General features: G+C 40.3%; 2 protein-coding genes across 8 annotated transcripts in view; both read left to right on the top strand.

Annotated features, from left to right (window-relative positions):
• The window catches only part of LOC133391686 (protein lozenge-like), a 337,731-nt gene that overhangs the window by 91,026 nt on the left and 233,337 nt on the right, over positions 1 to 13,368 (top strand). The gene's annotated exons all lie outside the window — the stretch shown is intronic.
• Positions 7,073 to 7,776, top strand: LOC133392206 (uncharacterized). The gene is made up of 2 exons (XM_061651745.1): positions 7,073 to 7,468; positions 7,558 to 7,776. Exons 1-2 carry the CDS (start codon positions 7,202 to 7,204, stop codon positions 7,675 to 7,677), a joined length of 387 nt encoding a protein of 128 aa, XP_061507729.1. The 5' UTR covers positions 7,073 to 7,201; the 3' UTR covers positions 7,678 to 7,776.

Here is a 13,368-nt window from a genome sequence, read left to right on the forward strand (position 1 = left end):
TCTGTATAGCAGATATGCTACAGTGTATTATTTCTGTATGCTCATCAATCAGAGATTGTAATTGTTCCTTTTGTTCCTCTCGGGAAAGATAATTGTCTATTACTTTAAACTTTTTTCCAGACAGCTCAGAAGGTCCTTCTGTTTCTACAAATTCTTCTTCGTGCAGATGAAGCTCATTGAGGATAGTTTCTTGATACATATTATTATTATTTTTTAATGTAAGTAGTGCGCTTGTTCCATCACTACTGTAATTTCCTGGAAAAATGGAATATGGTCCACAACCGGTTTCTTCACCAACAACAAGATCGTTTTTACTTTTTGTTTCAATTTTTATGAAACGTACTTCGTCGGTATAGTTAATAGTCTGATAGTCTGGACTAGTGTTGGCCGTTCCGGTCCGAACCTAGTAAAAAAGTTCCGTTCTTTATGTAGGCCGTTCCGTTCCGATCCTTTATACAAAATTGTTCCGTTTCGTTCATTCCGTTCCGTTCTGTTCATTTCGTTATTTCCGTTTCTTTCCGTTCTTTCCGTTCATTCCGTTCCGTTCAATTCGTTCTTTCCGTTCACTTCGTTCTGTTCCGGTCTTTGCCGCTTCAATATTGTTAGCAAGGTGCTATCGTTCGTGCGTTCCGTTTTTTGAAAAAACCGGCTTTGTCCGGATGTTGCTTACTGCATGCAAGATAACTTCACTCTTTCTCGCACATAGTGTGTGTTGCCTGTGCACTAGTGATGGGCAAAACGGCTCCGATGGGCAAAACGGCTCCAGGCAATTTCGGAGCCGGCTCCGTCCGGCTCCAGGCAATTTCGGAGCCGGCTTCGCTCCGACGGCTCCGGAACCGGCTCCGCTCCGACGGCTCCGGAGCCGGCTCCGGAGCTGGCTCCGCACCAACGGCTCCGCTCCAACGGCTGCGGAGCCGGTTTTAACACAAAGGACCAAAAGAACTTTTTCAATGAAGTTTCAATCGAGGAAATCCGTAAATAGCGGAGTAGGTCATGTTTAAAAGAATTTATCAAAAAAATATCGATCAGTTTTGAATATTGTTAAGAAAGACCAGACTAACGAATGCTACACAATGTCATGCATGTCAATACTGCAATCGTATCGTGTGTTAGCTTCCACACGTGCGAGAATATATATTCTTTTTTTAGTACGCTATCATACAATGATGTCTCTATTGAACTGTTAGTGCGGAGCCCCCATGGATCGTGCCCCCATACGCTGGGATGATTATCCTGGCATTTAATAAGTTACTGCTTGCCAAGCCTATTAGTGGTACAGGAAGGCTGTGACCGAAAATGCTCGTCGCATCTAAAAAGTTTAAAAATGCTAGATAATAAATGCATGCTTTATATAAGCACAGCTGGTACAGCTTACTGGGCATAGGTCGAACCCATCTAGATTTGGTGTCAGACATGATTTCAGATTGAAGAAAAGCCTTTTCATATCCTGTAACAAGTAACAACATCCCCCCCCCCCCCCCGGATGACAGTTTGGCTTCTAAGCTCTGGGTCGGTTCTTTTGCACCCCAGGTTCACGTTCCGTTCCTTTTTTTTAACGAAATTCCCAACACTAGTCTGGACATTTATTTTTAAGTTGATATTCTTTCTTTCCAATCTTAAGCATGTTTTTCCCTATGTCAAAATACGCATCAGGGTCTCGAAGTGTTTCAAAGCCTATCAATCCATCAAAATAATCGTGGAAATGAAAAATGTTAAATTTAATTTTCTTGTTAATGTTAACGATGTCGAGCAGCAATGATTTTTTAATTGCATGTTTTTCATTAATGTTACTAACAGAAATGCCATTTTCGTCTAAACAATTTTCAAAATTTGCCTTTTTGGGTATTATGTAATTTTTGTTCGAAATATTTTGCTCTTCACTGCTCGAACAATAAGTTCGTACGTTTGTGTGCCCTTATAGGTGTCAAATAGATTAAGCGTTGCTTCGGTATCTTCTATCCAAGCTTGTGTCTCGTTTTTGTTACCATTAAATATTGGTAAATTTTTTATAGGATCTGGCGTTTTAAAGGAAAGCATTGGATCATCTTTTACAACCGCCCTCATCTTATTCATTTCTTCGACTAGGCTATTCTGTGTATCGGTTAAACGCCTTATGTGTTCCAAGAGCTCTTCTTGGGTAAAATTATTTTCTTGATTCATCGTGCGTGGTGGATTTTGCACTTTTTATGTAACTCGTGTCACTCTACTTACACGCTTTGTTTGTGCTTGTAGTTGTCTGTCGATGTAGTCTCTTCTCTATTGTGCGTAGGTGGTACGCTGTCTCTCAGCAAATTCCGTGCTTGTACGCACTCCGCTCTCGAGCAATTTGTGTCCTTCGCTTCGATTCTCTCCGCAACTCCGCAGATATGCTTTCAGGAATGGATAAACCGGGATGATAAAGGATGCTTGTTCGCTTTACGACTGCGCCAGTTAACACTTTGACCGCCGGCCTGACGTCACAGTTTTTGAGTGAGCACGTAGCGCATGGTAAGAGAGCGATGTGTGCGACAGTTTCTTGTGCCATTGTTATCACTCTTTTGTTTCATTGTGATAAGCGGCGAAGCACATGTCGTTCTCGTTCTCTCTTTCCTACCTCATTCGTTCTCAAGAGAATCACTGGGCGTCAGATACAAAGCTGAACGGTGAGCAAAACCGTCATGCGAATTTATATGACACGGCGCTTAAAGTGTTAAGAAGATAAACGGGATGCGTCCGTCTGCTTCGAGTGCTCAACTTCGGATGCTCTATGTTTCTCTAAAATCTTATCCTTATCCTAGTATAATCATGTTCTTAACACTATCGCATACAAATGTGTGCGTGACGTATATATATATATATATAGATCTATATATGGTCTGTACCAGCTATTGACCTGCATTTTTGATAACATTGTTCTCATGATTACATCGTCATCTCTCTTACTAATCGGCTTAAATTTATCTTATCGTGTCGTAGTTTGAGACAGGTTTGTCTATGCAGGTCTATACGCAGCGTTCGTGTACTCTTTTACTACTGAAAAAGCCTCATCTAAATTTATCGGTCTACAACTTCTCACATGCGACGCTAGTGGACCATCTAGTCCATCGACGAATCTTATATATATATATATATATATATATATATATATATATATATATATATATATATATATATATATATATATATATATATATATATATATATATATATATATATATATATATATATATATATATATATATATATATATATATATATATGTATATATATATATATATATATGTTTATGTTTATGTTTATGTTTATTTGTCTATCGATGGACAATAATGCCCTCTCGAACCATTTTAGCAATGTTTTACAATGAGTTTTTTACAATGGATTACAATAACATAAAACATAAAACTGTGCACTATGGAACCAAATTTAACACAGAAACACGATCATTAAACTCAGTTGGCAAAATCCTCGGCTCAAAAGCGTCGCTGACTGCGTTGAAAGCACGGCACATAAGTAGGAACGGGTCAGAGGAGCCAAATTGCGTTCTACGGTCGTCGAGGGCCAACATTGCCCGAGTCCGGAGCGGCCTGGCAGGAACGTACAGGTTGATGGCAGCCAGTAGTGACGGAGAGTCAATACGGCCGTCGAGAAGTCCCGTGATGAACGACAACCTGGCTTTTCGTATTCGCTCACTTAGGGTGGGTAGCCCGAGTAGTAAACACCTAGTCCGGTAATCGAGCCTTTGGTTCCATGAGCAAATCGTGAAATTTTGCGCTGGATTGATTCCAATCGAGCTAACGGACGCGCTGCAGTTGGCCACCATACGATAGTTGCATATTCCATCAACGACCGGATAAGTGAGCAATAGAGCGCCTTGGTGCAAGGTATATCGTTAAGCTCGCGAGTCATATTGATAACTAGTCCTAGCATTCTATTGCTGGTGGCTACTACGTGATCCAGCTGATCCTTAAATGATAGTTTTGTATCGAGCAAAACACCTAGATCCTTAACACATAGTTTTCGCACCAAGGACTGTCCATCAAGCGCATATTCATACAATGATGGGCAGCGAGAACGACTGAAAGTGATGACTTCACATTTATGTGTGCATAGGGATAAAGCATTACGGTTGCACCAACACTGGAACTCATGCAAGGAAGTTTGCAGTCGGGCGTGGTCTTCTGGTTCACGAATAACACGAAAAATTTTCGCGTCATCTGCGTACAGTAGATGATTATCAGCCGGAAGGATCAATGTCGCGTCGTTGATGAAAAGAAGGAACAGCAAAGGACCCAGGTTGCTGCCCTGCGGGACTCCAGAAGATGCATGTACTGGACTTGACATGTACGGGCCTAACTTCACAGAATATTGACGATCTGTAAGGTACGATCTAAGCCACATTATCATAGGGTTTGGGAGACCAAGTAAGTCGAGTTTCGCTAGCAATATGGAGTGCGATACACTGTCGAATGCTGCCTTGATATCCGTATAAATAGCATCTAGTTGTAAACCGTTATCGATAGATTTATGGCATTTGCTAACAAATTCTAGTAGATTAGTCGTTGTAGATCGCCTGGGTACAAAACCATGTTGATTCACACTAATATAGTTGCAGGCCGAGGCCAACAATGGCTCGTAGATTAGCATTTCGAACACCTTTGCACACACGCTGAGTGAGGTTATGCCACGATAGTTTACAGCATCATTCTTACAGCCCTTCTTGTAGATGGGCGTCATCCAGGAAGATTTCCAAGTGGCAGGAAAGGTTCCACACCTCAGGGACTCCTTAAAAATCTTCATCAGCGAGGGAGCAAGCGCAGAAGCACACCACTTTAGGATAACGGCCGGTATACCATCTGGGCCAGAGGTATATGAGGATTTGACACGTTTGATGGCAGAGATGATCGTATCGACAGTGATGACTGGTAGCATAGGGAGCAGTGCACCAACAGGTGTGTTAGAGAGAGCATCGGCCACATCTTCTGGACCAGTAGTTTGAGAAGCGAAGTTGTCCTTGAAGCGCAAGGCAAACAATTTACACATTTCTGGCAGGGAACAGGCACTGTCACCGTCATAACGTATAATGCTTGGTAGCCCAGCAGATTTTCGTTTTTTGTCCATATAACTCCAAAAGCGCCTAGGGTACTTGCAGAGGGAACGTGCAGTTTGTTTCAAATAACTTCGGTGACAGGATCTATTATATCGGCGATAGAGAGAATGAACTCTGTTGTAATAAAGACGTGACGTGCTGTTTCGTTCTGCTCGTTGATCAGAATAGGCTTTTCTTTTTTCTTTTTTTAATGCATTTAGTGTGCGATCAGCCCATGGTGGTCCACGACGAGGAATTTTAACAGGAGTGCATTCACATATAGCAGATCTCATGAACTCACAAAAAGCCTCTGTGGCATCGTCAATGGTTGAATAGTCCGAACAGTTAAAAGAATTGTCAAAAGATAAAATCAATCGCTCCAATTTTGGAAGGTCAACACGAGCATAATTCAGCCTTTTATCAGCATCAATGGCTGTAGCGATCGTAACTGGGGCTACGTTGTCCAAGTCAAAGTCAAGCGAAGGGTGGTGTTCGTCGTTAGTAGTAAGGGAATATTCACAGACACGTATTGAAGAACATGTAGATGCAGCTGGCCAATTTGCGTAAATTAGGTCAAGTATTCGCCCCGATGAGTTAGTATTGGAGTTAAGCTGGTATAGTCCACTCTGATGCAAACCATCAACGAACTGGACACTGCGCGTGGAGCGTGCATGAGGCTCATAGAAATCAAAAGCAGCTCCATTTTCCTCTGATGCCGATGTCCACGATAGCGTAGACTGGTTGAAATCACCAATAAGCATGAACCTGTCTCTCGGACCAAGAGTAGTGCTGATATTAGCAACGAAGTCGATCAATGCACTTATTTTCTCCTCATTCATGCTATGGTTAGGAGGCAGGTAGGCAGCGGCAATAAACAAACGGTAGTCGCATAACTGAATACATACACAAGTGAGTTCTAACAGTTGCGGCAACGTAGGAAGCACATAAGAGAGAAGAGAAACGTTGCATGCAATTAAAACACCACCCCCACGAGAGTGAGAGCTGTTAGTGGCATCCCGGTCGCATCGGTAAACACGATACTCATCTCCTAGGAGGAGAGCGGTGGGAATACAGGGATCGAGCCAAGTTTCAGTGAGTACAAATACATCGTATTCCGTCTCAAGAACCGACAAACGGAACTCATCGGCTTTAGAACGCAGGCCACGCACATTCTGATAGTACACAGTGATACAAGCCGCTCGATCAGTAGGTGCTTGTTGCATAGTGTTAGTAGGCGCTGTGGTGTTGCAATTGAGCGAGCTTATCGTAGAAGGTGAGTGTATTGTGTTTGTTGTCGAAGGATTTGCTCGAGCCGTATGCGCAAAATATGGGTGCGCTGCTGTAGTGCGGTTACTTCGGAAAAAAATGAACCAGTGTAGTTTGAAGTGTTTTTGAACGTGACGTGGACGGAAGAGTGGGTGAAGGGAGAGTGCAGTTCATATCGGTTGGTGATTGTTCGGTTTGTGTTCGTGCGGGTTCATGGATATGTGCAGGTGAGTACGGATTATTGTGGGGATTATTGCGTTGGGTACAAGGCTGCTGTGGTGCCGGTGAGTGCTGATTGCGAGGCTGTAGTGGTGCCGGTGTCTGCTGATTACGGGGTTGTTGCGGTATCGGTGTGTAAGTGTTCGTGTGTTGTGTTCGTGAATGTAGAGATCGCGGCGGGAGCGAGATGAACTCACGCACTCCGAGCCCGACCGGCCAGGAGGCTGCGTTAAGTGCCTTACTACGAAGGGCAGCAGGGATTCTGACCTTGAACGATACAGCACTCAATGGGCTAGGAACCGTTCCTGCTTTTAGCAGACTAAAAGCAATTGCGTCTGCAGTGTCCAACTGCAAACATACCAACGAGACAACTTGCTCTATGGTGACGGACGCAGCCAACCTTGAAAGATGCAGCCACAAATAATCGGTTCTTGGTGTCTGTGAAACAGTTGGTATTGAAGCGGAGGTTGTATTAGTACCTGTGATTATTGGTGGTAGTGAAGGACGATCGATCCGGTGAGTGTTGTTTGTATTTGTGGCGTTTGAGATTGCTGCACTGTCAACAAACACGGCATCTGAGGATGCAACTGCATCACGAAATAATCTACGTCTTTTTCCGTTTGGTAGTGCATCTGGGAGCAATTGATTGCTATGTTGCAAGGATGCCGAATGGGCCGTGGCGATTCCGGCAAAGCCATCCCGAATCTCCTGTATTACCGGTGGGACCAAGCTAGCCTTCATGGCATCAACAGCAGCTGTGAGGGCTGCCTGAAACCCAACCTGCATACCCATGCCCTTGATCGCCTTGCTACGCGGATTCCCGATGGCGTTAGTACACCCAATGCAACTCCAGTGCAGGGAGGCCATCCGTTTCACTTCGTCGATGACCGATACAGGCACCTTAGTGCACGCCAGATGGTATGTACCCTCACAATATAGGCACGTAATTGACCCTTCAACCGGGCCCAGTGCTTCCGAACATGCATAACACACATCCTCCATTTTAGATGCCACTGCAGATGAACGTCGAAGGAGCCACAAATAAAATCCAAATATATCGCGAACACGGTGGTTCTCGTCAGGAACACGATGGCAGGGTCAGGAGACTACACTTATGGACACACTAAAACTGGTGTTGATTATAGCAAAACCAGATTACACCAATAAAACAGCGGATAAATGCGGAGCGATAGCAGTAGTCACGCTATGTTGACAACTGTCAAAGACGTTGGAATATAATATATGTATATATATATATATATATATATATATATATATATATATGTATATGTATATATATATATATATATATATATATATATATATATATATATATATATATATATATATATATATAATATATATATATATATATATATATATATATATATATATATATATATATATATATATATATATATATATATATATATATATATATATATATATATATATATATATATATATATATATATATATATATATATATATATATATATATATATATATATATATATATATATATATATATATATATATATATATATATATTATATCTAGTACATATATATATAAAATATATATATATATATAAAATATATATATAAAATATATATATATATATATATATATATATATATATATATAAATATATATATATATATATATATATATATATATATATATATATATATATATATATATATATATATATATATATATATATATATATATATATATATATATATATATATATATATATATATATATATATATATATATATATATATATATATATATAGTTTGTATAGAATATCGTTTAATACGATTAATCGGAACGTTTCCTCATGCGTGTTCAAAAATCAGTTCGGTAAATCACCTCGAATGGTCCTTCGTACGGAAGTGACAACGATGGTCGAATTTAATTGTTACGCACAAATACATTCCTGTTGAATATACACATATATATATATATATATATATATATATATATATATATATATATATATATATATATATATATATATATATATATATATATATATATATATATATATATATATATATATATATATATATATATACATATTCAACAGGAATGTAAACAATTAAATTCGACCATCGTTGTCACTTCCGTACGAAGGACCATTCGAGGTGATTTACCGAACTGATTTTTGAACACGCATGAGGAAACGTTCCGATTAATCGTATTAAACGATATTCTATAGAAACTATATCTACATTCTATATTTAAGGTATTCTATAAAAACCATATGGAAGAATATGTTAGATGGATACCAGCGGTGGTATTAGAGAAAATAAGCCCAAACACTTATTTGATTAATTTACAGGGCAATGTGAGAATGGTTCACACAAATCAGATTCGGTTTTCTGAGCTTGCAGATCAATACCTTCCAACCCTTCCGTTAATAGAAAGTAATTCAGTTCCAGAGACAGTTCCAATCACTGATCAAGTACCAAGCATACCTTAAGCGAAACAAAAAACAAGAACTACAAAAAGAAAATGAAGTGAGTCTTCTTCACTCAAGTTACGCAGGTCAAAAAGAATCAAGAATAGGCAAAGAAGAAATAGCAAGCGTAATTTTGGATTAAAAGAGTAGTCCGTAATCCTTAAAAAGTATCTCTAAAATGTCATTTAAAGCTGGGAGAAGTGTTATATAGTGAATTTCTACTAATACGATATGAACTATATTAGTATAAGTTAGAGTAGTAATGTGAGTGCGGACTGTTCTTGGCTATTGTTAGAATTAGTATAAAAGGGGCTCAATCCTCATCTCGGGATCATTCCCCGACAGTACATCGAATAAAACACATTAAAACATAACAGTTAATTAATGCGTTCCTATTACTTTCGTAAGCCCTCTCTTGGTTGCTTTTACTGCCGAATAAACTCCCATTCTATACCTTGTCTAGTAGCTGCTACCTGGATATCGTTCAAATTTTTCTCGCATTGAAACATATCATAGAGTTCCCTTAAACAGTTACTGGCACCCTTGAAGTTCAATCCGTTATCCGAAAATACTTTCGCAGGAACGCCCCGACGTGCGATGAATTGCCGAAACGCTGCCAAGAATGCTTGTGTTGATAAATCTTATACAAGCTCAATGTGTACGGCCTTTACACTGAAGCACACGAACTCGGCGATGTAAGCTTTCTGTTGAGCAGCTCGTCGATGGACCGGTTTGAGGTACACTGGACCGCAGTAGTCCCTGCCCACTAACGAAAACGATCGCGAAGGGGTGATACGATATATTGGTAGTTGTCCGGGGGGTTGAAACATGGGCACAGGGTTCAACCTAAAACAAACAATACAATTGCGATAAGTATGATTTGCCAATGTACCCGCCTTAAGAATCCAATATTCCATCCTGAGGGAACTAAGTGTTGATGTAGGTCCTTCATGCAACGACATACGATGATAGGCTTCGACGATTGCTTTCGAAAAATTTCCCGTTGCATTATCCAAGGATGCTTTACTGCATAACTGCCGCTCCCTTCCTTATATTTGAATTAATTCCACTTGAAGTGAATAGCTTCGTCTTCGCTGTTCGCCCCGCCAATAAAATCATCCACATAGAAATTTTCTCGCAGAGCCCTTTGAGCACGGCGGTATGTTTCGCCTTCATCAACAGCTAGCTGTAACAACACTCGCGTGGCTAAAAACGATGATGGTTTGAGTTCAAACGTAACTCTCTGTAGTTCGTATGTGCCAATTGGGGTTTCTTCAGACGATCGCCAAAGGATGCGCTGAAGAGGGGTCTGATCCGCATGTACCTTTACCTGCAGATACATTTTCTCTATATCTGCCACCAATGCTACACGATGCATCCGAAAACGCAGCAACAGATCAAATAGGGGATCTTGAACAACCGGTCCTACAAGTAGAGCATCATTTAAAGAGAAACCCGGTGAAGTTTTAGCAGAACCATCAAATACTGGCCTGATTTTCGTGCTTGTGCTGGATGCTATTAAAACCGCGTGATGTGGAAGATAACAGATTGGCTGATGTGTGACGACCTTTCTTTCTTCTGATATCTTGTTCAGATATCCTCTAGTCATATACTCATCGATAATAGCTTCATAGCCGATCGATAATAGCCCTTTTTCAACTCTGGATCGCGTTTGAATCGCAGCTCGAGTTGCAGGAAACGCTTAAGTGCTGCATCCAGAGAGCCACCAATCATCTCCTTGAAATTAGTCTTAAATGGAAGCTTCACGTATCTACCCTCTATGTCTCTTTTGTGATACTGCCGAAAATGCTCCTCACAATCACGTTCTTCTTGAGATTGTTTAGTTGATACTGGTAACTCGTCAACTACTTAAAAGCGTTCTATCTGTTTGGCCAAATCGTACTCATCGCTGACAGTACACACGCTAGCTTCTGTTATATTACATCGAGGGATGCACTGTATTTTACCCATGGCAATTCAACCAAATACAGTTTTGACTAAAGCTGGTAGTGGTCCTTCGGCCTTTCTAATATAAGGTCGGTTTCCTTCGACTGACAAAAAATCGACAAAAAATTCCGATCCCAATAGCAATTCTATGTCTTGCATTTTATCAAAATTTGGATCGGCAAAGTTTAAATCTCTAGGTAAGTTGGTTCTTATTGCTGCTACGTCTACACTTGGTTGATATCTAGTGATCCTCGGCATCAACACAATACCCATCTGCTGATCATACTTCTCTTTTCGAGCTGCAATTGATGTGGTTACGGATCTCGAGGTAGAAACACTCCGCCTACCAACACCAAACAGCCGCATGCCATTTATGTTTTTCGCCAAACCAAGTCGTGCACAGAGGGCTTCTGTCATCAAATTGACTTGTGCACCATATCTAATAGGGCTTTCACAAAAATTCATTGCTCGTTTGCTTATTTAACCTTTATAATTTCCGTAGATAGCAACACTTGATTCGCTTTTACTGCCGGAATACTAATAGCCGTCAAATTAATTACCTCATGCTGTCTATCGAAACGTCGATCTTGTGGCTGAATGCTCTGTTCCAGCTTTAAATTACCATGCATTGAGATATGATGCTTACCAGAACAATGAGTGCACCTGAATCTCGACTTACATGTCTTCGCTCAATGTCCAGGAGATAGACAGTTGTTACACAATTTTCTCGCTCTTACGAATGAAGCCCGCTCCTCCAGTGTTAATAATTGGAACGCGTCACATCGCCATAGATGTGACTTCGTCTCAATTTTCGCAAACTATTGGTGAGTTGCTAGCCATAACATTCGCCACTAAACGTCGTTGAGGGTGCCTTCATTTGAGACGATAGTCCGCCGCTGCCGCATCAAGAATTCTGGTCTGTGAATGTAGAAAATCATAGAGTTCACTGATCGAGTGTTTACCTGTCACTTACACCTGCACCTCGTGCTTGGTTTCCTCATCTAGCTTAGATACCAAAAGTTGGGTTAGCAGCATACCATAACCTGATGCATCTTCCCCTAGTTGGGACAACAGTTTCGTATGCCGTTCAAATCCGTCCACTAAGTTATGTATGCCTTCGGTGCCTTTGCTTCTCAATTTTTGCTAATTAATGATCGCATTCGCGTGTTTTTTTTGTCAGAACATACTTGTTGTTAACCGCTCGTTAACTTACGAGCCGATACGAGCGTGGTAGCTACGATAACAGCTCGTAGCTACCGCGTACAAGTTGATTGCTTCTTTTTTACCGTGTTTGAGAGCTCTTCTGGCGTTCCACAGGGTAGAAACCAGAGACCACTACTCTTTTCACTCTTTTTCAATGACATTACTTCGGCTGTTAGCAACTCTGAATGATTTTTGTACGCGGACGATCTTAAGCTATTCCTTCCAATCCGTGAAGCATCCGATGTTATCTCCCTGCAAAGTTAATGGAACTGCTTTTCCGACTGGTGTGAGAAAAATGACTTACTAATATCTGTCGATAAGTATATATGTATGTCGTTCCACCGAACTGTCAGTCCCATAACCCATAACTATAATATACCTGGAACCATACTGCAACGTTGCCAGACTTTTAGGGACTTAGGCGTTACCTTAGACTGTAAATTGAATTTTCATCAGCACTACTCCGATATTTTAGACAAGGCCAACAAAATGGTAGGTTTCATTCGCAGACAATCGAGAGAATTTTCCGACCCACACTGCCTCTTAATGTTGTACAAGTCTCTTGTTTGTCCACTGCTTGAGTCTAGTTCAGTAGTATGGTCAACTTCATCCAGCTTTTGGTCCAAAAAATTGGAGTCAGTACAGAGAAACTTTACACGTTTTGTCCTGCGTTTTACCCCGTGTCGCAATCTAGATCCTCGTCCGTTTTATGAAACTAGATGTTTACTGTTTGGGTTAAAGACGTTTGAAAAGAGACGAGAAGTAGCTAAGCAGAAATTTATTTCTAAGCTAATTTTAGGTGAGACTGACGCACCCAGACTACTAGCTATAATTAACATAAATGTACCCTCTAGAACATTTCGTAACTACCGACTACTTAAAACTCAACTGGCTAGACGGGCTTACAGTGAAAATGATCCCATAACTGCGATGGCTCTGAAATTTAACGCTAATAATAATAATTTTGACTGGCATCACGCGACTCATTTTTAACCTGTTTACTGTACTGTGCGTTATGTTATGTATTTGTTCGGTAACTTATAAGCTATGTATTGGTAGATTTAAGTTATAGGGTAGTATTAAGTAATAAAGCCACCTCGCTCGGCCAATTACTTCCGCAATAAACAATACAATACAATACAATGTAAGTTAAATTATCTAATGGAAGAAGATGTGAGCGAGATGAGTTGCGAGATA

The sequence above is a fragment of the Anopheles gambiae genome, chromosome X, assembly GCF_943734735.2.
Source record: "Anopheles gambiae chromosome X, idAnoGambNW_F1_1, whole genome shotgun sequence".
Lineage (NCBI taxonomy): Eukaryota > Metazoa > Arthropoda > Insecta > Diptera > Culicidae > Anopheles > Anopheles gambiae.